A 24,186-nucleotide genomic window follows, 5' to 3' on the forward strand; every position below is an offset into this window, starting at 1 on the left:
AATATCAATAGAATTAATCCTAGCTTAAGTTAGACTATCCTAGATGCATAATATGTGCAGGTTTTTCGATAAGAAACTTACAGTTGTCTGATCTCCAATCCATTCAATTACTTCATCTGCTTGCCTGATGAACTTAAAGAACTTCTCGCTCTCACGCAATCTCTGAGATCGATACTCTTTCAATTTCTGCAATTCTTTGAACTTCTGTTCGATCTCTGATTGTTTTTGTGTAATGTTCTTGCTATCAAAATGATGTCTATCTATCAATCCGTGTGAAAGTTTCTTTAAGTTCCCAATAGTGTTTTCAAAGCCAATTAAGTCTCGTTCTATCTCTTCCAGTTTCTTCAACAGAGACTGAACAGAATCTTCGTCTTTTCCATAGTCTGTGGCAGTTAGTTGTGGATGTTTCTCTTTTATCCATTGCTCTGCTTCTGCTGCTTCAGCATAGAACTAAAAGGACAAAAACACTATAAACTTCTGTATAGTAAATTTAATTAATTCAAGTTATTCAAATAATTCTTACCATCTGTGACTCAACAGCATCAAGTAGACGCAGTTTTCTAACGCTAGCTAAATCTTTGAGATGCGATAATTTATCTTGCAATTCTTGTGACAATTTTTCAATCTTTTCTGAAGCAAAATGGCCACTTCTCACCATAATCGTAGCTCTGCTTACCAAAGATGCAACTACAGGTTCTCTGGAAATTAATTCCGCCTCTAGAGCATGATGTTTCTTCTGTAACCGCTGCACGGTGGTTAGAGAACTTCCTAGATCACTGCTTGCAGCCAGAGGTTCTTTTTCAGACAACCAATGCATCTCATCTTCAACATCCCTTGAAAATTGATGTAGTAATTTAGCATCTTCCAAATTGTCCCTTCTTATCTGTATTGGTTCTTGCAAACTATGGTATCTATTTATTATAACCATCGCCCTTTCTTGTATCTCGTCACACATGAAATGATTTGACTTCTGAAAACTCGTTGCTGTCTCTTTAATTGATTCACAAGCTTCATTGTGACCCAGAACATCATTTTCCAAATTCGTATGTCTCTTTAATAAGTTGGCTACACTGGATAAGTCTTTCCCATGGTCTTCTGACTGCAATTGAGTTTCCACTTCATCCATCCATGCTTCAAATTCGTCCAAACTTCGCCTGAAGAGCAAAGCTTGGTAAGCATCGTTTAATCTGTTCTTCTTTAGTTCACTGGTTTCTTGGAGTAAACGCCATTCTGCTTCTAACTCGTCTAAACGTTCTTGAATGCTCTTCGATGCGTAATGCTTCTCCTCAATTAGTGATTCACCTGATAGAAAAATTAGTAAAAATTATTAAACAAGATAGTTGTAGCTGCAATTTTAAAAATACAGTGTGACCTAAAAAATAAATTCAATTTACCTTCATTGACCACTGCAGCTACTCTTCCTTTATTTGCCATGAGTTCACTTTCAAAAGCAGCATGCTTTTGTATCTTGCTTTGCAAATTGGATGAGTCTCTGTAGTTTTCATCACTAGCCACCTGTTGTTTCTGATGAAGCCAACCCTCAACTTCATAAATATTTCTAAGGAACTGATGCAAGTGATGGCTCTCCAATAATTTCTTCCTTCTTGCCCTTGCACTATTTTGCAATTTATCTCTTCTAGCACAGACAGATGCTAATCGATGCTTAATAACGTTAGCATCTGCATGTTCCTCGGACAAAATCTCATTCGCAAATTTCTCCAATTCGTCAATACGACCCAATTGAGAGACAAGCATTTTCTCGAACTCCTCATGTTTACGTAACAGTGTTTCTACACCAGATAAAGATTCACCAAGATCGTCATTGTTCAGGAACGCTTCTTTCGTCGCTAGCCAACTGTCTGCTTGATCAGCCTGTTCCTTGAACAATTGCAATTGATGTGCCTGTGTTAATTTTTGCCTCCTAGTTTCCCACGCATTGACCAATCCTTGTCGGAGCTCTTCCAAATGTTCCAAGTTATCTTTGATATCTTCATTAATAGCTAGAAGCTTTTGTCCATGTTCTTTCAAAGCTTTAAACGTATCTTGTCTGCCATCAATCTCTGCTTTCCTCTCTTGATGAAGTTCTAATAAAGCTTCAGCTTCAGATATTGTTGTTGGTGGCTCAGACTCATCCATACGTTTAATTGTATCAGCTACCCAAAGTTCTAACTCGAGTAAATCGGCCTGGAATTTGTGCAGAGTATAAGCTTGATTTAAGGCTTCACGACGATGTTGAGTAAATCGTTGCAAATCATCCCAATTGGACTGTAATTCTGATAGTATTCCCATTATCTGTGGAGCCTTGTCTGGGTACTTTGATGACAAATCTCTGGCCTCTGCTTTGTGTTCTTTTAATTTTCCTTCTATGGCAGTCATATCTCGCTCCATTGCTTCTTGCTTTCTCTGCAGTTGTTCAACAGCAGGTAAATCCTTACCGACATCAGTGGTGTTCATAGCGACTGCTTTTTCAATGACTCTTTGACTAGTATCATCTATGTCTCTGTTAAACAAATGAATCTCCAAAGCTCCAGCTAGCATTTCCCTGTAAGCACTCAGTGCTCCTTGTAAGCCTTTCCATTTGCTGTTGAAGTTATCACGACGTTGTTGAATAGCTTTCGATTCATTGTCCCTGCCCTGTTTGATCAACTTATCAGCCAGAGCATTGATAGCCTTTATTCTAGAGTCGTCTACTCTCATGTCACTGTCTACATCATCAAGTTTCCTCTGCAGACTTAAACAATGTTCGTAATCCTTTCCGGTGTCTCCAGCCTGGACCATCATCTCTTTGTCTCTTATCCAAGCCTCAATTTTTTCCACTTGGTTGTTGAATTCCAGAATATCCTGAGCTTCTTCCAAACCTCTACCACGGTTTCCAGACTCGAATAACAGTTTTCTCCAAGAAGCATTAAGATGTTCCAGTTGTTGTCGAATTTCAGCACTTGCTGGATGCTTCTGTTGAAGCAGTCTCTCTCCTTTAGCCTTGATCTCTTCGATTCTGCTCTGATTCGCCGCCAATTCAGCTTGGAACGCTTGGTGTTTCTTCAATTTCTTAATTTTGTCCTCCAAACTGGACACTTCGCCTTTCGATGCCTCGGCTTCCAGTTTCTTCTGCTTTTCGCCGATCCAGGATTCAGCTTCTGCAACGTCTCTAACAAACTGAGCGTGTAACAAACCAGCTTCTAACTTCCTCCGTCGCGTCTCACAAAGATTTCGAATTTTTGCACGTCTCTGTACAACTTCACTTAATCGTTTGGCAATTGTAGGTGAGTCAAAGTGATTCTGAGCTAGAAGTTTGTCTCCGTGCTCTTGCAGAGCAGTTAGTTTTTCTTCTTGTGTAACTAATAGCTTTTCAAATTCGTTCTGTTTCTTTACTTGAGCATCTACTTCTTCAACGGAATCACCAAAATTATCACCACTTAATGCAGCTTCTTGGGTAGTTGACAAGTTGTCTAGTTGTTTAGCGTCTCGTAAGAAGAAGTGTAAGTCTATCAATTGGTCCAAATGTACCTTTTTCTGTTGCCAGGCAGTATGTAACTTTTGCCTCTCATCTAACAACTGATTGCATTTTTCCTCGACCTCTAAGGCAGCATAATGACCAGTTTGAACCATAGCCTCACCCAAATCAAGAACTGAGCTAAAGCTATCTTCTCTTGCTTCGATTTCTCCTTTCAAAGCTTCATGTTCTGCCTTTAAGATCTGTGCACTCGCCGCATCCCTAACTTTATCTTCAGTTGACATTGCAGCACGAAGTCCAGCTGCCCAGTTCATCAAATCTCTAACTTGAGTCAAAAATCGTTGCAGGTCACAACTTGCTTGCAACTGATCTCTTCTGTGAGCGGATCTATCTTTCAACTCTTCCCACTGAGCAAGAACAATCTGTTGCTGTTGATCAATATGTACTGCATTATTTCCTGGATAATGTGCTTGCAATCTGGATGCATCTTCAACCAGAACTTGGAGTTGTGCTTCCAAGGCGACTAGATCGTTTTCGAAACCTTCATGGCGTCTAATTAACGCAAGCACAGAATTTAAATCGCGTCCTAGGTCTTCTGGTAAAGCTGCTTCTTTCTCCTGTATACGAGATAATGCTTCAGCTACATCCCGATGGAATCTGTGAATTTCTCCAGCTGCTTGTAACCTCTGTTCACGGTTTCGAATGAGACCAAGAAGATGTTGCCAAGATTCCCTAATAAGTTACGGAGAATATTCTAATGTTATCATTCAGGTGATTTTTGCTGTTTAATCTTCTTTCATAAAGACTACAAAACATGCTATAATATTTACACTTTATGCTACAAAATCCACCAACTTACATCATAAGAGCATGCTGCCTCTGCACTTGCGTTACAGGGTCATCATCGTCTTGTCTGCATTAAATATATGTACAAAAACAGTTAGTAACCCAACACCGATATAATCATATCCTTTATTCTATATTACCCTTTTGCAATCATATTAAAAACTATATTAACTATACATTACCAGAAATAGTGCATTATTAATTTCGAAAGAGTAAACATGCATTTGGTGAAATAAAAGATTCCATGTAACTTACACCAAAATTCTAAGTCCATATTATATACATCATTGAAATTACGAGGTCAAATCTTACCCTAATTGTTCTTGTCGTTTCTCGATATCTTGAATATAAGGACTCTCATTAGCGATTAACTTTCTGGCTAATTCTTCACATTGGTTAAATCTTTCAGAACCAGCCTCTATCCTATGTTTAAAGTCGTTGAATTTGGCTTGCAGTATTAGTAAATGTTCATAGTCTTGACCATAGTCTTCAGAAGCTGCTGCCTGTTCCTGTTCCTTGATCCACTGTTCTAATTCTCTGCTTTCTAAGAAATATTCATGTCGATACATGCTCTCCATCAAGCGTTGTTGTCTTACTGTAGCCAATCTCTGTAATGCTCGCATTTGTTGGACGATTGCTTGTTGCTTATTTGCTATTGCTTTGCTGTCAGGATGTTTCGCATTGATCATAGTAGCTGCAGTGTGTCCCATCTCTGTTACAATGCCATTGTAAGTGTCTAACTCTAGTTCAACCGCCTGAAAAATTATATAACATTGTATAAAATATAGAATTTTCTTATATTAATAAATTATATTTTATAAATATTATTTTTTTATAAATTAAAGACGTGGAGGTCAACCTTGTGTTTTGTTAATAATTTTGTAGCAGCATCACGATCTCTGCCATAATCAGTTGAACTGAGAACATCGTTCTTTTCATTCAACCAACTTTCAACTTCCCCTGCTTCGAAGAAGAATTCCTGTGCTTTTAAAGATAAATCTAGAGCTTTGCTTCGTTCTCCGGCCTTCTCTTGCAGGTCTTTCCATGCTTCATCAAGCACATCGCATAATTCTCGTATCTATAAAGGAATTAAATATGTTAGTATAATTTTAACATGATTGTATAAGCAATAACATAAAAGTATAGATCAGGAAACATATTTTACACATAATTTTTTTATCAACATATAAAACTAAATAAAACAAAATTTTGTTAATATTTAAAAATATAAAATAGCTTAAAGCACAATGTAATAAAAAATAATATATTGTGTAACAAAATATATTTCAACGTTAAAATAAATCACGTAAGACAAGCACATGCATGCAATAAAAACTTCCCTGTTTCTTATTTATGATATATATCTAAAATTTTTAACTTTTTTCACCGGAAAATTTTTTTAAAAAATCCTGATTAATTAGATTAATTTTTTTTATTTTTACAGCTATTTATCAAATGATATTGTTACTTTTCAAACAAAACAATGATATTCATGCATCTGTGCCGACCTTACCTCTGCAGACCCAATATTCTTGTAACAGTCCCAACTGTACAAAAATTATAAACTTTTATTTCAAATTTATCAAGTATCTATCAAAGAACAATAACAGGGAAAATATACGCATCTGGTTTTCCCTAGAAACCTTTCAAACAATATTTTTACTATATATATTATTACCTTCTTTTTCTCTGGATGTGCCTGATCGATCAAAGCCTGTCCAGAAGCGGCAGTTTTGTCTATCATTGGTTGATGGCCAGCAATTTCTGCTTCTAGTTTCTTGTGTTTCTTATGCAATGTCTGAGCTTGATGCAAATTTTGTCCCAATGTCGTCGAGGATGCCTGAGGAAGATGATCTTTTATCCATTGTAATTCAGCATCCAGTTCAAAGCCAAACTTGTGGAATCGTAAGCTTTCTTCTAACGCGTCTCGTCTTCTCTTGGCTGGTTCTTTCAAACTATGAAACCTATCAAACAATAAAAATTAAATTTTAAGTATTTAATCATTTTTATCATTACTTTTATGTTATACAGAGTATTTACGCACTTTCTTTGCGTGGCTTGACTGGTTTTCAATATATTCGCAGCATCAAAGTGACCTTCATGAGCCATCTCTTCGCCCATGGCAACTAGGTCATCCACTTTCTGTTCCCACTGGCACATATCACTCTCAAGTGTCTGATGTTTCTTCAACAGCTCCTTACAGCTCCTAAGATCCATTCCCACTTGTTTACTTTGCAAAGAATTCTCTATTTCTTCCAGTTTCAACCTGGCATCTTCCATCGTTCTATTGTAACCATGTTGAGAAGCAGCTTGCCTCAACCTGCGACCTTTTTCCAAAGATAAGGCCACCAATTGTTCCCATTGATCATTTAATTCTTTCAGTGTTTTTCCTACATCATCTGATCTATAGTTCTCCTCAGATATCAAAGCTTTCCCAGCTTTGTTCACCGCTCTTAATTGTCCCTCATTAGCTCTTAATTCTCTTTCAAACGCTTCGTGCTTTTGAAGCTTTCGTTCAAGATTATTTAAATCTCTATAACTTTCATCAGATGCCGTCTTCATTTTATCACCCAACCAGTCTCGTAGGTCATCTACTTCTGCAGAAAATTGTTGATAGTGCTCTGAGGCTTTTAAGGCTGCATGACGACGCTGAGCAGCATCCTTGACTTGATTTCTTCGAGCTAAGACTTGATTTCTTCTGTCATTAATATAGTCTTTCTCATAATGATTTTGAGCGATCAATTTGTCCGCAGTATCACTAAACGCTTTCAATCTATCATCCTGAGCGTGGAGAGTGTTTTCAAACTTTTCATGCTGCTTCAATAAGGCTTCAACGTCATCGAGGGATTCCCCTAAGTCAGTAAATTCTAAGAACGCTTCATGAGAACTAGTAGTAGCTTCGATCTGATCAGCCTCGCGATTAAACTGCTGTAGCTCTAAGCACTGTTGCAACCAGGCTTCTTTTGCCATCCAATCTGATGTTACAGCCTGATATAAGCCATGCAATTTATCTAAGCGTTCGCTGACATCCAACAGGGCTGGATTACGATGTAGTAATTGGTTTCCAAGTTCTTCAACCTCCCGAAATCTGAACAAATAAAAAATTATTTATATCATTGTTTCAATTAATTAAAGAAATACGAAATATTTAAATACTTACTCGTCCTCTCGGGTTCGTATGTCTTCTCCAAGTTCCATGTGATGTTTCCTAAGTTGCTCAGCTGTAGCAACATCCCTAACAGGTTCCTCAACCTTCATTGTCTCTTGCATATCGGCAGCCCAATTAATTAAATTCTTTGAGCTGTTCATGAAAATCTGTTGACCTACTGCATCTTCCAATCTGGATCTGCGTTCCTTAGCCTTTGTTTGAACTTGATTCCAAAGTTCTTTGATTTCATTTTGTCTGGCATTCACATTGTTCAATTCGTGTGGATAGGAGCTCTTCACGCTATTTGCTAATAAGTTCACTTTTCGTACTTTTTCCTCGACTGGTGCCAACTCCCTCTCCAAGTGTTGATGTCTTCTTTGCAGAGCCTGTACTGTCTTTAAGTCTGGTCCAAGTTCTGCAGTGTCCAACTGAGTAATTTTTTCTAACATCCAATCATGAGCTTCGTCACAAGTTCTGTTAAATAATTCCACACTGGAAGCTCCTTCTAGGCTCTTTTCTTTCTGTGCCTTTAACCTGTTCAAATGGTCCCAAAGTTGATGGATATGCCTCTGCCTAGCCTTGACCTTATCCAACTGACTATGTCCTTGTCTAACGAACTCATCGACTGCAGCATCTATAGCTTCTACTCGTTTGCCTGATGCTGAAAGATCTGTTAGGAACTTTTCGTACTTTCTTCTGGCAGTTTCAACATTATCTCGTGTGTCATCAGCTCTCAACATCTTTTCTTTATCCTTGATCCATTTCTCAAAGTCATCACATTCGCGATAGAAACCATAAAGTCTTATAGCATCCTCTAACAAAGCATGTCGTTTCAATGCCAATTCTTGAAGTTCGCTATAGGTATCATTGATCTTCTTCAGTCGTTTCTCCACGCTATCTCCATCAGATGCCGTTTTCCTTTTAATTGGTTTCACCGTTGACTTTATGGACTTCACTCTTCTGACTGGAACTAATTGCTTAACCATTTTCGTTTTTTTCACTCTCTGTGTAACTCTAACTTTCTCTGGTCTTCTAACCTGAACTTGTATCACTTTAGGTTCCAGTTCACGAACATAATTCGCTGGTACGAATCCATCGGTGCCATCTGCTTTTCGTACGCTCCACCAGTCAGGATTTGTTTTATTTAATAAAAACATTACTTCACCCTTTATCATTTGCATACCTTGGCCACTGAATGGATACAAACTCTTTACTTGGGGTACCAATCTATCTTCAAAAACCGTTCTAGGTTCTAGTCTTTCTACAACTTCATCCACCCATTCATCTTGAGGAACTAGTCTAATTTCTTTACCTAAAAAAAGAAAGAAACATTTTTGAAATCTATTTCATGGAAGAAGTATTAAAGGAATTTTTATTAAAAACCAAAACTTACTCCATTCTTCTTGTTCCAGTTCTGCAACGGGTTCTGGGTCAGCGGATAATTCAAGAGTAGAAATTCCAGACTTGACAAGCTTCTCAGCCTGCATGTTTAGTGATTGTACATCACCTTTGTATGCATTCAGTTCTCCTTCCAAGTCCTTGTGTCTTTGTAGAAGCGCTTGAGCGCTAGGTTCGTCAACGCCATAGTCTTCGGAGGCCACAAGGGCCATCTTCTCATTCATCCAGGAATCCGCCTCATTTGCATCCGCGTAAAATTGAAAAGCTTCCGCTGCATCATCTAACTGTTTCTTCCTCAGAGCAGCTAACTCTTCTAAGACCTTCCAATGCTCTTGCAACGAATCAATGCGATTTTGAATTTCCAAAGCTGAAGGATGACTGTCAGCTATCAGTTTTCTACCAGCATCGCATAATTGTTCAGATTTAGGTCTTCGTACTTTCATTTCATCCTGAAGGGCTTTATGCTTCTGTTGCAACGAAATTACAGCACGCAAATCCTTGGCTGATATTCCAGCTTTGCAAATACGTTGCTTTTCAATCAACCAGGATTCCTCATCCTCATGATCTTGGAGGAAGTGGAAGAAATTCCTGGCGTCTTCCAAACGAGCCTTGCGTTCCTTACTGTATTCTACTAGATCATCATAAGCTCGGTTCAACATTTCTAACTTTTGTTGTAACAAAGGCACCTCTTTGCTCTGAGGTTGTGCCAAATGCTGAGCTGCTTGCCTACCAAGTCTTCTCTGAGTCTCTCCAAGAGCAGTTACTTGCAACTCTTGCAAGCTATGCTTCTGTAACAAATTTTCGACTCCTAAAAGATGTGGACCAACATCTGTACTTTGAAAGTTCAATTGCAGTTCTTGTATGGAGGCCAAAGTTGTATCAATCTCTCGCATGAGACTCATGAGAGAACTCAGGGCAACTAGATTAGATTTGTGATGATCTAGGAGTGCTAGAAGCTCCTTCCATCTCTGGAGGACTTCTTGTTCCCTGACTTGCACTCTTTCTAACCCATGGTAATTTTCTCTCACTAGTTCCTCTGACATATTAGTCAAATCATGAAAGCGTTCTTCGCGAGCTAAAATATCTGCACTAATAGCTTCGTGTTTCTTCACTGTGGCGTCTACTTGAGCCAAATTGCTACCATATCGTGGATCGGTCAAAACTTGAATCATTTCTTTCAAGTAACCTTCTCTTAGAACGCTTTTCCTTTCAAATTTGTAATTTAATTGCTCTAGTCTTTCTTGTCTAAGGAGTTCAATCCTGAGGGCAACTTCTCGGCGATGCTCAGCTCGCTCTAATTCCACCCAATTTCTTTCAATATCGTGTATTAACTGACCTTCTTGAGGCGTAAAAGCAGGCTGGTTCAAGGATTTCAATTGGGTATTAATGTGAAAATACAGAACTTCTATTTCAGATCGTTCCTTGTACTTTGGTGGTTTCTCTACTGTTCTGTATTGCTTGAAAGCTAACAATTCTTTCTGAATGCCTTCCAAGGAATTAGGGAAGTTTCTGTTTTCTAATACTTCTATCTTCATCTTGATCCATTCCAACAAGTCTGTTGTAAGCTTTTCATAGTGAATCTTCATTTTGTCAGCGTCCATCATTTGTCCCACAATCTAAGGAGAATAATATTGATTTTTAAGATTATTTAATAATTAAATCAATGAACTTTAAAAAGCAGATGTATAATATAAAAATTCACTTACATTCGCAATTCTTTTGCCGCTCTTGATCTCGTTTTTCATCCTGGCGAAGGTGTGATAGTAAGAAGCAACGTACGTGATGATGGATTTTTCATCAGGCCGAGCAGTGTCAACATCCTCCGCGTCCAACAATCGCGGAATTCCAAGTTCCGAGTTGGCCACATCGAAAGCATAATTAAGATTGTCGATATTTTTATTTTGCTGTAATTCTGACCAATTAACTAGGTCTGGTCTGTGAGCATGGATAAGCGCATTGAAACCAAGACCGCTTCTCCATGAACCTATAATCAACCATACATATGTACAAATTGTAAGTTAATTTCGTAATTAATACAAAATGCAAAATAATTGAAGCTGCTGCATTTACCAGTGAAATCTTGAATATTAACACCAGGATATCCATTAGTCTTCCTCTGACACCAGAGTAGTAGAGCATCTTTGGCCGATTTCTTTTCACTACTGTCATTTTCTTCGTCTACGTCAATCTCAATTTCTTGAATTTGGAATCTCAAGATAATAGTCCAGATTAAACCCAGTATCAACCTTGGATTTCCATCCACTATATCTTCTGCTCCTATACTCTCCAGACGAACCTATAAACCACAAGAAGTTAAGGTAGACTATGGGTTTTATGATAAATTTAAAGACACAAGAACATACAGAATGTATAATATGTAAAAATATCTAAAATATCCGACGCAAATGAGACAAATCTTCATTTTGATTTCATTCCTTCATTTGACAAAAAGCTCATACAATAAAAAAAATCCCAACTATTTTGTATTAAAATCTCCAAAGATTAGGAGATTAAAGTGCCCAGAGGCTTTTCCAGAAATTACTTCATCTGCTTCCATTAAGTAGTCCATCAAAATTAAATCTAATGCAAGAGTTAAATATGCATAATCTAATAATCATTCCCACAATCCTTTCTATAATTTTATTTAGGCTTCCCCTTTTCTAAATTTTATTAAAGCTTCCAATTCTCTGTTCAGGTGAATGCAAACGTATAATATACTCATAGAGAATTTATGAGGAGGGATCGGTAGACTGCTAGCACAATGATAATTCGCATTCCAATGTGCACGTGTGCATAAACTATGTGTACTCTTGCGCGCGCGTACACGAGTAAGTAAAAGAGCGGAATGCACGCTGGCTATTGGCATCGTGCGTATTGCGTAAACAGTGGGTCTTAATAGACGCCTGTGCACGAGCATCTTGCTATGATAAAACGGGCATGCATTCGCATTGCGTCATGTGAAAAGTAACAACTGCTGGACGGCCTTGGGTACAGCACATTGTGATAATGCACTTATTGAAAATAAAGGAGTTAGATATACAAGGTACTGGGTCATCCACTTCTGGTTGTCATAAACGTTCGAAAGTAGACATGAATAGACGTTAGATTGAATAATCACTGTCACTTTTAGCTTTGACAGTTGAAGAATATTTCTCCTGAAAGCTAACGAGGAAATCGAGTGACATATGCGCCACTTTCCTGGTAAGATAAATATGGAAGAATGTTTAATCTACGTGGCGTTATTTTTACAGATTGAAGTATCCGCAGGCTTATTGGAGTGCAGAGCACATCGATAATATCGACAAAAGTGTCATGGATACTAATAACCTAACCTAGACAAACTTGTCTAGCTATCTAACATCGAAAATCGATCTCGTTGTATCAGGTTATAGATACAATTATATTTGACACCTATTATTTACTTAAAGGAGGCTATGGATTTGTAGGAAAGTACAAAGATCTATAGAATGCGCCTAATAAGCAACAACATATGAAATATCCAAAGAATTGTGCTCGTTATAATTAGACTCTGGATGTTTATGCAAAGAATGCATATAATATAAAGAAATATATGAAATATTAAAAACATAGCACTTGTTATAATATTGAGCATGTGAAACGAATTTCTACATAGGTTCCATTTTCCTACTTGTGCTGATAAAAATATAAATTTGCACAAGCATTCGCAGTCCAATTATAAACATATATAGGATCTTAGTCGCATTCATAACAATATGGGTTTGCGCAAACATCCACGGTTTACTAATCGTTATTATAAAATAGGTAGGTAGCCATTATAAAATGGTATAATTTATTTTATAATATAATTTCTAATTTATTTTATAGGTTTAATAATCACGTAGATAGTGCACCGTATACAACGTTCGTTTATTTGAATTGTAATCATACAAGTGCATAACAAATATATTGTGCTACCAGGTTGATCTTGTAGAATGAAGTTGTATCGGTGTTTCAACATCGACTTATGACTTCATTGATTCCTCCGATACGTTCGACGGAACGTTATGAACGACGATCCCGAAGAAACGCTCGTGGGCCAACAAACAGCTCGACTACGTTATTATACTTAATCGCGGTGTGCGCCCGAAGCGCGACGTTCTCGCGATTGCTGGAATGCCGTCCGATCACTTGTACCGGGTCTATCAAGGCCGTTGGGAAATGAAAATCGTTTCTTTCTGGTCGACTTATGGAATCCAAAACATGTGGGACATTAAGAATTTACGTGGACAGGAGAAAAGGCATCGATGGTAGGTAAAGACGGGTCGGTATAAAAATAGAGTGCATCCTGAAGATGCAACCTGGTTCCACTACGATATAACAGTTAGCGATAAAATCAAATTGTACAAACGTGCACTAAATCGTACTTGTCGGTGAATTGGGTCGTTCACTTATAGATCGGTCGGTAATTTACCTACGTTCCATAACTGCATAAGCAGTTATTAAATATTTTATTAAATATTGGAAAATTCGCTACTGTGCTATTGAATTCCGGATTGTAGAGAACGAGTACAACATGTTATAATCGTTTGAAAACTTTTTTCAATAAAATGCGATAAAGTCGCATCTTCGTACCTTGAGAGTTTCGGACAAAAATAATCATATTCTACTGTTTTCGCAAATATATAGAGGGTGATCCATAATTCATGGGCAGAGAGATTCTATGACTTAAAATAAGAGGAAAATCAAGAATAACACAATTACGCTGGTTTTGTTTCTGAGAAAATCGATGACTTCATTTGTACCATGAATACAATACCTGAAGCAGAGTGACTATCCTGTATATGGTTGAAAAATAGTTGGGACAATGGTGTGAAAAATACCGTAAGTGGGAGGAACTAGGACAAAGGTACAGACTTTGAGTGATTAAATTTATGGTTTTGATAATTCGTCGTAGTGAATTACCGTTTATATAAATATAGAAATGAATGTCGCTGTTGATGGCATGCTGATGATATCATTGCAGATTGTCTCAACAAGCTAGCAATACTTTTTAGTACTTATACTTTATACTGTTTACAGTATACTACTCCAACAATACTCTTTGGTATTTTTCTTATTAATACTTACTATGATTATTTCCATATTTCCCATTCCATTTCATTTCAGAGGAAGTTACCAAATGAGAATTTCGATATAAAGGATAAAATATCACGACTGTCTTTGCTAATGCGAAGGTCTTTAAAGGAGAGATTAAGTAAAAGAGCTAAATGGTACCAGAAGACGATTTACCTTCATGACCACTCTCATTTACATACGGAAGTAATCTATTTCTCTAAGCGCGAGCACCGAACCATTACGTTCCATTTAATTAACAATGTGGCAGACAAGCTTCCACCTCGAAGCGCCTCGTAGATCGATGTTAACCACACGTTAGAATCAATCATCGCGCGTTCACCGGTGAAACGATTAGCTTACGATGAGTAAACAAATGTTTGAACGATGCGCATTACACGGCAGAGCAAATACGCTGCTTCCTGTCGCGTAATTTGTAGTCGTGACGCTCGCTTCGTATATGTAACGATCGACGCGATCACTCGATAATAACAGATTCAAGAATATTTGCATAATACCTACCGGTATACACAGTATACGTTAACCACTTCGTTGTACCTTCTATCAATTTTGCCATCTAATATATTATGAGAACGTCGTCGCTACAAACTGGTGCGAATGTTCTACAGGATAGATCAGTTTGATAGAAGAGTAACTATTGTAGATGATGTACCATTATCAGTCATGGTAACGATCTCGTCACGTGAAGCGCACAACGTAACAACAACACAACAATTTTGTAATCTTGTTTATTTTCTTTTAGATCTACGATCAAAACTTGCATGATACTTATTTATCACAGATTTGTGGCAAACTGAAGAAGAGGAAGGCTAAATCTAAAGGTTTGAGTTCTCAAGAAATCAAGATAGCTGCGATTCACTCTTTTAAAAGTAACTAACTTAGAAGTTATTAATAATTCATTTTCAAATAACGCTCTGCTTTCAGGCTTTTTACATTTTTCTACGTTAAACATGGCCAACTCCAGCCACCGTTTCACGTCACGACGTTAGGATACAGTTACCCTTGCTGGCGATACAGATCATTTCACTTAACGCATTTCAACCACTCCTCGAGCGTGCCGCAGCTAGCGATGGGATCTGAAACACTTCAAATCGTATCGCGTCTGTATATTCAAATCACTTCAAACATGATTCGAGGCTTGAAATTCTTGATCGTGTAGAAGGTCTTGAATCTTTAAAATCTTGGCAGTCTTAGAAGTCTTGATCATCATGGAAACCTGAATCGTCTAGGAAGTGTTGAAAATTGTGATCATTTTAAAAGCCTCGATCGTATTAGAAGTCCCGATCATCTTGTGAAATAAATGTATGTATGATAATTTGATCTTTCCAGGCGTTTTATAAACACTTGTTGCAGCCTGAAAAACTGAATCTAACAGTTTCAAAACGATCAAGACTTTCGAGACTTTAAAGACTCAAACTTATCAAGATTTACAAAAGAACTTTAAACTTCGAATCATGTTCGAAGCGATCCGAATTTGTCGCCTCATACACAATACAAATTCGAAGCGATTCGAAGTGTTTCCAAGTCCCATCACTAGCCGCAATTCGTGCCTAATAACTAGGCGAACACGACAACAAATTGAAGGAGCCAACATCCAAACGCACAGCATGATTTTTCGACGACTATTATCTTCGTGCCTGTATTTCGCTACAATTTCATCGACACGTCCGTTAACCCAGGTACACACATTGACTGTCGAATTTCCAACCAGCCAAATTGCATACGATCACGTTATAAGCGTCCAGAGTATCAGCGTATGGTGTATGAATAATGAATGAGCCTCGGACTGCATAGTAAGACTGAGAATACGGTCTTATACGGTACTGTTACATCCAGCGAAAAGGTGGGGTTGCACAGTTAAAACTCGTGCAACGAGACAGCCGGCCAATAAGCAGGCATAAAGACGACGGCGTTAAATAACCGGTACTCGTCCTATCGGCCGATTGCTTTTTGTTGTACGCCATGGCACGTCAGCTCGAGGCTCGAGCACCACTCTGTCGACCAGTGAAACGGCTAATGTTCTTGTTTTTTTTTTCTTGCCTTCTTTCTGTTTTCATTCTTCTTCTCCTTCGCGTTCTTCTTCTTCTCCTTGTTCCTTTTTGCCTGATTCTTTTATTCTTTGCCGAGTTCGATCGAATCGAGAAAGATCGAAAGGACGCGTTCGATGAAAACAATTTTTTAACAAAGGACTCGATCGTGTCGCGTTCGTCTTATGCAGCATAAACGTGAAATATATTTAGGGAATCGTAAGAAAAGTATGTTTTGTAATAAGATGAAACTGTGATGTCTAATTTAGACATACTGTATATTGTACAATATCTATGTTTTAGGTCAGCTTTCTGTATAAGAAGAAAATAGAGTTACCAGTCATTAAGGAGAATGTACTACATACCTGCCTCACCAAGTAGCTACATATTCTGAGATAACACAAGCAATTTGTATCACACTGAAGCTAAGAATTTTTGGTGCCATCTTGTAACCAAATGACGAAGAACATACACATTACCAACTTCAATAGTCTATAGAATTATTTAATTTAATCCGAACAGATGCATTTATTAATCTATACACAGCATAAAATAGAGTTCCCGGTAAGTGCCTGTATGTTCAGGGCTAATTTCAAGGACGATTTGAAAAATTTCGATGCGGTGTTCTCGAGGAAGATTTAGATGTATGAAACGTTAACCTACGACAAAAGGGAGCACGCATAGAACATTAAGAATATGAATCAGAGACAGTACACGAATATTCGCAACAAAACAGCGATCTTCTTCAATGCGAGCATGTTTAGAATCATGTTTAGTATCGCTGCCACAATATAGCGAGACGATATGATCCCCCCTTCGAGCAATGTCTTTCTCTTCTTGGTGCGCGGCATGTCAGAAGCTTCACGACTTCGTTGTGTGACAACGGGTGTTGTTTCACGGACTGCGGAACACTTACCGAGCCAATAAAGATTCACGAGATTATGTCAGCCATATTATTAAAAAAGATTATATACGCATAATACATATTATAGTATATCATAATTAGAAATATTCAACTTGCAAATAGGAGAACATTTATTACAATTCTATTCGCACTGAAATTTTTTCATCGGCGTATACAGCTAACACAACGTCATTTAAAAGGACATAAACGCCTCCACGGAGTGCGTTTAACCCAAGTCAATAAATTCATGCTCAAGATCGATATCGTGTGCATTTAACATCTCCCATAAACTATCTTACACGGTGAACTAGTTCCGTTGGCCAGGTAACGAGCATTGATCGATTAATTTCATCAGCATTGCTTCGCAGCAACTTTACGCATCATTTTCTTGTTAGACAGGTTGCCTCGGATATACGTAAAGTCGACGTCCTTAAATGCATCATGCGTCTCGTAATACTCATCCGATTATCCGTTCATTCATTTCGCTTAATTGCCCACACCGTTATCAGGCGGGCTTTAAGCTGAACGTCTGAGGAACGCTGTATCCTCGGTTGTTTTATAAAAAGACAAGTTTATTCATATACGGATCACGTTATGATAATGTGCGATTAAATTCATATATAGGTAACTATGCTTGCAGAGGCAAGTGAGACTAGTTATGGAATGTATGAGAGAGGATGTTGAATCACAGGCTAAAGCTATAATTACGTACAAGGATTATGGAGAAAATAGTAAAAAGAATAAATTATAGTAAATACACCATACTAGATCTTTGGAATTAATAAACTGTGTTATCTACACTTCATTTTCCTGAAAACATACAGTGTAATACGCGTATGTATATTCCATTGATCTCATATTTTTTTAATTTCGTTAACCGTAGTACATTAACATCAATTACTAAAAAGAAGTTTCCATGCAGAAATTAATGAACAATGTTATTTTCCTCTCAATTTCCTGAAACGATACAAAGCAAAGAAACGAAATTAATCACACCAGTGTGATAAACATACTACAGTAAACAACAGGGTTCAGGCAGACTGTGCGAAGCCAATGGAATGGTACTAGGCATTCTTAATGCATTTAACGTGGAATGCAACTCCTACGTTCCCTGCATCGACCGACACCGTGCTACAACCCGCCTGTGAACTCGCTCGTTTCGTCCGACGTTTACTGGCTAAAATGTGACCGCTACAATATAGCGTGCAAAAACATGCACCGTAACCAGCGATACGATCGTTATTCAATAATTTACAGCTGGGTGGTCTACGTATAAGTCGCGCAAGTCAAGATGAAAATCGATTACCGCTTTTGTAAGAAGCTCATGTCCGATGAAAAGGGTAGTAGGTAGATTGGGGCAGCAAGAATCACTGACTGCTTATGAAGAAACAAATTGGAATCTCATTGTGTATGCTTGTTCGCGTGTTGACTTTGACGGAAGTGATCGCAACATGCTTTGAAAGCGTTGCATTATAATCTGACTTTAATCAAGATGATCAGAAATCTATTGTGACTACTAGATCACAATGTAAGATTATGGGCCTGATTACGATGGCTTGCTAATGGCACTCTTCAAAAGCGTGCTTTTGGATAGATTAATCATTCGTGTCACAATAAAATGCAACGAAACCTCGGAGCAACTTGTTATCGAAGATATTGAACAGCGATGATAATTTGAGGCCTCGACTCCACCGAAGCAAACGACAAGCAACCTTCTTCTGTTCTCTTCTTTTGTTGCTGCGTATTCCAAAGCATTTCCAACATGCAGCAACTTACAGAAACATTTTGCCCACGTCGAAGTAATTGTGATTTTTTCAAGAACCATGGAACAACAACAAAAAGATTCACAATGTTGTTTTAGCGAAGACGTGGTTTAACGATATCGATCTATGATTCTAAATCTACAGTATGACAAAAGACGTATGTAAATAATTACATCCATTCTAAAAACACTATAACTAGTTGAATTCCAAATTCTCGTGCGACATTAAAAAGTTGCAAAGAAGATTTAAAGGTGATGTAAAATATTAAAGGAGGATACACGTATCAGGACTTACTATTCTCAAAAGCACTCGAAAGTTACGAAGAAGACCTAAGAAGTATGTAAAATGATGCTAGGATATCTAGAGTACAAGTAGAAAAAGACATAAAGAAGAAGATAGGAAAAATGGTCCAGGAAGCCTAATGGCGACAACCGGAGCTCGAATTACGCGGAACGTCCAGTGGTACAGGTTTAACGGTAAAAGCGGATAAGCGACTCATCCGTGGTGCTTGTACGATTCCTTAAACGATGACGAAACATCGAGAATCATTCGTGTTGCACCGCGTGCGCTGCACGGTCACGATCAGGAATGTCCTTTCGCGAGCTGACGTTCGCGTGCCTTCGATCCACATTCCGCAGCCCTGCCAAGAATGCGCATCGCCAGTTGTAAACGATGCCGTAGAAAAACCGCTACATGGCCCGACTTAAACAAGGGGGGAAAGAGAGAGGATAGGGAAAAGTCTAGTGGATGAAAATTACTAGCGAATTTGAAACATGTTTGCCCCTTTGATCTCTACACTCTCTACACTAGCGTTGCCCGATCATGATTATTTTCACTTGAATGACGCTAATTCAGTAAGTTTATTTGATTTCTCTTGGAATGTGAAGTTAGGATTCATGATTATAGAGAGATAGTAGAGAGAGAGTTCTTATGCATGTAATTTTGAGAATAATTCATCCATTTCTGTGGGAAAGGATTTCAGACGAAATATTATTTAGTATTTTTATATTTTTTCTACGTAGTAGCAATTACCTCGAAGAAGTTAGAATTATAATTTGGCGAATTGAAGAAGTAAGAAGAGAAGATTGAGGTACTTCGTTAAAAAAGATTTACAGAGATTCACCTAGAAATCGTTGTCGTTCGTGAAGATACGAGATCCCGTGTAAATAAAGATATTCGTATTATGCTTGATAAAATACGTTCCAAGAAACGTGCGTTTCTTCCTTATCAATTTTAACGACACATACCGCTATAATACTTGAATATGTAGTAAGACCCATGTCACTTTTATATCACAGCATCGAAGCGTCAGTAAATGGATTTTATTACACGAGGCAGCGCGTGAATACGAAAAATTCGCAATTCCTCCGAGTCGTCAACCCATTAAACGTGAAACTTATCTCCCGAGGAACATAATTAACTCACTTCTTTTCCCCCTTTCTTTGCGGTAAAGATGCAATTTTTGCCATGAAAATATTATATAGATATATATCGTCTGCTTATTTTCATGCAAATGGCTTCATTTTCTAAAGATTTAATTTATCGCTTGATCTTTCTTAAGTAATTGGTATGGCAAAATTAATTATCAATCTTTGGTAACTTAACTGACTGAGTGTTAGAGATATGAATTATAAAGTACACAAGTAATTATTGAGTTAATTTCCACAATTTCTTCCTTTTGCGTCGCTTATACAATTAACTCAACAATTATCTACAGTGATCTTTTTGTCCTTCATTTTTTGCACATTCCAATTAACATAAAAAAATAACAAACCACAGGTGCAAACCACGAATGTTATGCGATGTTTCAACCAGAAGTACCTTGTACGGTTATAGAGCACAAGGTTGATCGAGAAGCCTTCAACAATACCCAGAGAATACATCACTACGAAACAAATAAATCAGCTTTCGTAATGATGAACCGACCGAGGAACGCTGTTCCAGTCTCTGACCAGCAATTCCGCAATATTTCGTTCCTGGCCAATGGCAATGCAACCAACTGCAGACGATGCTATCATGGCAAACCTAAGACGATGAAGTTCTTTCTTCCTGAAGAATTCAATACTCTGTTCACGTTAACCACAAGTTTGCAGATTATCATTAAATCACAAACTATACAATATTAAATCTTTTTCTAATCTATGTTCTATTCCTTCGATAAATCTCACGCACATAAAATAAAATTGTAACAAAAAGGAAAGATAGTAACTGAAAAAAAAAATGTACAACGCTCTTTAGAATAGTTTAAGATCGTTTAGCGTTATGTACCTTGCAATAAGCTGAAATTTATCAAGTTACAGAACAGTTCAAAAAATTCAAATTGCCGGAGTGTTTTAGAGGTTATGTGCAAGAAACGTAATTCCATTTGCAACGGGATATGAAACAGTATCGAACAACGCGTTGAACAGCTGGCCAACGAGAACCAACCGCGAAGATCAGCAAAGAGGTGGATATCTGTTAGAAGGAGGTTGGGGCCGCGTCCTTTCGGTTTTACGACCGTTTCGCGATGTTGATGGCCCACTGGTCGTTTCTACGAGGCAACTATTCCGACAGAATCGTAAATACAGGGAAACTGCCATAGCGAGGGCGAAATGGGAGTGTACAGTTCGTACAGGTCGTTCTAGAACAGTGACAGTTTATATAAATATTTTGTGATCTCATATATTATGTATTATTGGTTCTTTGTATCGTTTAATTGAAACACCCTGTACAATTGTTGATATAGATACGTACTCTCTAATCAATTTCCAAGATAATCTGTATATCCCGATCATTTATATCAATGTCTCTTTAATTTTGACCATTCCATTTAAATTTATAGTATACTATATGAAACGCTCTATAGAAATTAAAATTGAATTATCTCCTATATAGACAACCAAAATGCAGAGGTTATCTAACAAGAGTATAAATAAGAATCTGTAGTTTTGATATTTAAAATTTTTATATAAATTCAAACGTGAAAGTATCCAAAGAATGAAAAACGGTTATCTAATGTTTGCATTAGAAAATAAAAAATTGTTCAAGAAAACATAGGAATGATTGCCCATACTATGACCACACATTCAGTTTCAGGCTTTTCTATAAATTTCTATAGCTAAATAAGATAATCTGTGAAACACCAAAACAGTTTGTAAATCACTTCACACATGACATTCGAAAGACTGTATAACTCTAACCAAATTTAATCTAAACTTAATTCCAACAGCAGCCAAACCAGTCTAACTATTTACGTGTTATGTATATACATGACATCACGTATGATACTCGGAATGTCCTATATAACTGGAAGCATCTCAAGAAACTATCATTTCAAAGCATTTATACAAAATCTGAGCACTTCAATTAATTCTAAATATCTACATTTCTGTATCACCTTGTATATAAGTTTTCATTCGAACACGCGTGGCCAAAATTTTGAAGCGTCCTGTACTGCTTTCTCTGACGGGTGCTAAAAAGAGAAACTTGGGAAATGCATACGAGGTCACCGGCATAAAATCATGGTTAACTTAAAAACCGAATATTTATGAACCTCGTCGGCCATTAATATCGATTGTTTATAGGGCAATACGTACACACGGAAGAACCGTAAGCCATCCACAATTTATCGAACTGTTGATCAACCTAACCTCCATCTTAATTTTTAACGACCACTTAAACACATTTTATTATACATCTTACATTTGCAAGTCAATTTCCATTGTTAAAGGAAATAAATCGTGCAATATTTCAGAAGTGTAGTGTGCACCGGATATAGGACAGAATACCGGAAAAGGACGAGTTCCGATGATAATTGTTCCACCACAAAATCGATCGTGACTCACGACGACATTAAGTCAGGCATCCTACGTAAATCCTGCGTTTCATTATACAATTGTCGGTGACATCACTAATTTATCTTTAAAAAGCACGAATCTTTCTTTCAAGACCATGCTGTAAATCAGCATTTGACGTAATCGTAAATCATCATTATATATAAAAGACAAGATATTCACACTAATAGTATCATGTCATTCCATAAATAATGTACTTTACATTTTGAATTTCTATGAAAAAACATTAACTGGCGAAGTAATTTAAAAATTCACAATTATTATAGAAATATGACAAATGATTTTTCCCTGGTAACCATGTTGTCCTCGTGTACCACAAACGATTCTGGTTGTCTCGACGGCTATTTCTTTACGGTGAAAATATTGAAGCACACAACGGCGAACTTGTGCCTTGTCAGCGTTCATTATTAAGTTTGCGAAATATGAATTTATTTATCCAACCATAAACTGTTGTATTTCTCTTGATATATAGAATTACTAATCTTACTAACGAAAAAGAAATTTGGACGAATTTCCAAGATCACCACTCAATTTTTAGCGTTATCTGAACCTGACAACGAGAACTTTAGAGAATAGGCGAATGTGTAACGGAGTAACGAATAAAAATCCTCAAAAAGATAAAAGCCGATTATCCTTTGTAACATAATGTCACAGCAGATTGTGATTTTTACAAAATGCAATTCAAGTTGATGAACAACTCTTTTCAATGCCGCAAAATCCGATATTCTGTTTATTAACTGTATTTTAACACATTCAGAAGTAATCGCAAAAATTCTCTTGATCTTCGCACTATGTGCCTGTTCCAATTACTGCCGCAGCATTAAATCAGCTAATAACTGATAACACCAGATCGTTCCAATTAATTGTTTACCGAATTCCTACGTCTATCGTGGTCTCAAAACAAGGTTCATCACACGGTTATTCCATATCTTTACGCTGTTAAATATACAAGGTGTACAAAAAAAAAAAACATTCAACATTTGTACAGTACATAAGACACGCCATACTGAGCTAAAAAGATTGTTAGTAAACACAGGTCAAAAGCTCGACTGTTTTCGAGATATATACATCTTTTTATGTTTGCATCATGATTGACTTACTGGCTTCTACGTGCCGCATACGACGTTTACCTCAGTGTTTATGAACCACGTTTTCAATATCCTTCATTGGACCTTTTATTATGGACGTAACTATTTGAAAAGCAAAGTGCATTCTTCGCTGATAAGTGACCGAAGAATTACGTAACCGAATCTAGCATGCTTGTTGAATAATTCGTCAGAGATCTGGAATTTTCAAGAGAAATCGCGACTTTGTAAGATAAAGATGCCAAGCGTGCATGGAAATGGAAGGAGGACGTGTAGAACAGCTTCTGTAAATATCGAGAACTCAATAAGTAGCGAAACAATCATGATACTAATATATAAAAATATTTATACGTCAGAAATGGTTGAGCTTCCGACCTATATGTACTAAGGTTTCTTTACTCAGTACCGTGTATCCTATGTACTACATAAATAATGGATGGTCTCTTTTTAACACTTTGTATAATCTGCGACAAGTCACTCTGATTCCTTGCTCCTTTCACGATAATTGGTAAGAAATGCAAGTCACACGTTCCCCTGGCTGCACTTTCACCGAAACTTTTTACTCGGTCCTTTCAATGAGTCCGCTTTTAATCACGCGTACATGGAAAAATATAAATAAATTCCTCCACTCATC

General features: G+C 37.4%; 1 protein-coding gene and 1 long non-coding RNA gene across 18 annotated transcripts in view; one reads left to right on the top strand and one right to left on the bottom strand.

Moving 5' to 3' along the window:
• The window catches only part of LOC126874027 (spectrin beta chain, non-erythrocytic 5), a 57,581-nt gene that overhangs the window by 4,878 nt on the left and 28,517 nt on the right, over positions 1–24,186 (bottom strand). For 7 of the 8 annotated variants that reach the window (XM_050635573.1, XM_050635577.1, XM_050635574.1 and 4 more), the window contains exons 4-15: positions 10,917–11,142; positions 10,553–10,830; positions 8,842–10,462; positions 7,461–8,760; positions 6,345–7,388; positions 5,979–6,264; positions 5,160–5,378; positions 4,613–5,055; positions 4,314–4,367; positions 1,395–4,186; positions 524–1,302; positions 82–450 (exon numbers count right to left, since the gene is read on the bottom strand). In XM_050635573.1, coding sequence (XP_050491530.1) covers positions 82–450; positions 524–1,302; positions 1,395–4,186; positions 4,314–4,367; positions 4,613–5,055; positions 5,160–5,378; positions 5,979–6,264; positions 6,345–7,388; positions 7,461–8,760; positions 8,842–10,462; positions 10,553–10,830; positions 10,917–11,142 — 9,411 coding nt within the window. The remainder of the gene's footprint in view (positions 1–81; positions 451–523; positions 1,303–1,394; positions 4,187–4,313; positions 4,368–4,612; positions 5,056–5,159; positions 5,379–5,978; positions 6,265–6,344; positions 7,389–7,460; positions 8,761–8,841; positions 10,463–10,552; positions 10,831–10,916; positions 11,143–24,186) is intronic. The other variant, XM_050635570.1, reaches the window with a different exon arrangement.
• LOC126874067 (uncharacterized) lies at positions 11,645–17,633 on the top strand. 10 transcript variants are annotated; one of them, XR_007692638.1, is made up of 9 exons: positions 11,649–11,889; positions 11,977–12,047; positions 12,098–12,629; positions 12,693–13,114; positions 13,494–14,606; positions 14,683–14,809; positions 14,865–15,619; positions 16,271–17,195; positions 17,271–17,633. It is a non-coding gene; the product is annotated as an uncharacterized LOC126874067 (long non-coding RNA). The 10 variants fall into 10 exon arrangements; XR_007692635.1 differs by having other exon boundaries at positions 12,114–12,629; XR_007692637.1 differs by having other exon boundaries at positions 11,645–11,889; positions 11,977–12,629; positions 14,865–16,195.

The sequence above is a fragment of the Bombus huntii genome, chromosome 15 (assembly GCF_024542735.1).
Source record: "Bombus huntii isolate Logan2020A chromosome 15, iyBomHunt1.1, whole genome shotgun sequence".
In the NCBI taxonomy this organism is placed as follows: domain Eukaryota; kingdom Metazoa; phylum Arthropoda; class Insecta; order Hymenoptera; family Apidae; genus Bombus; species Bombus huntii.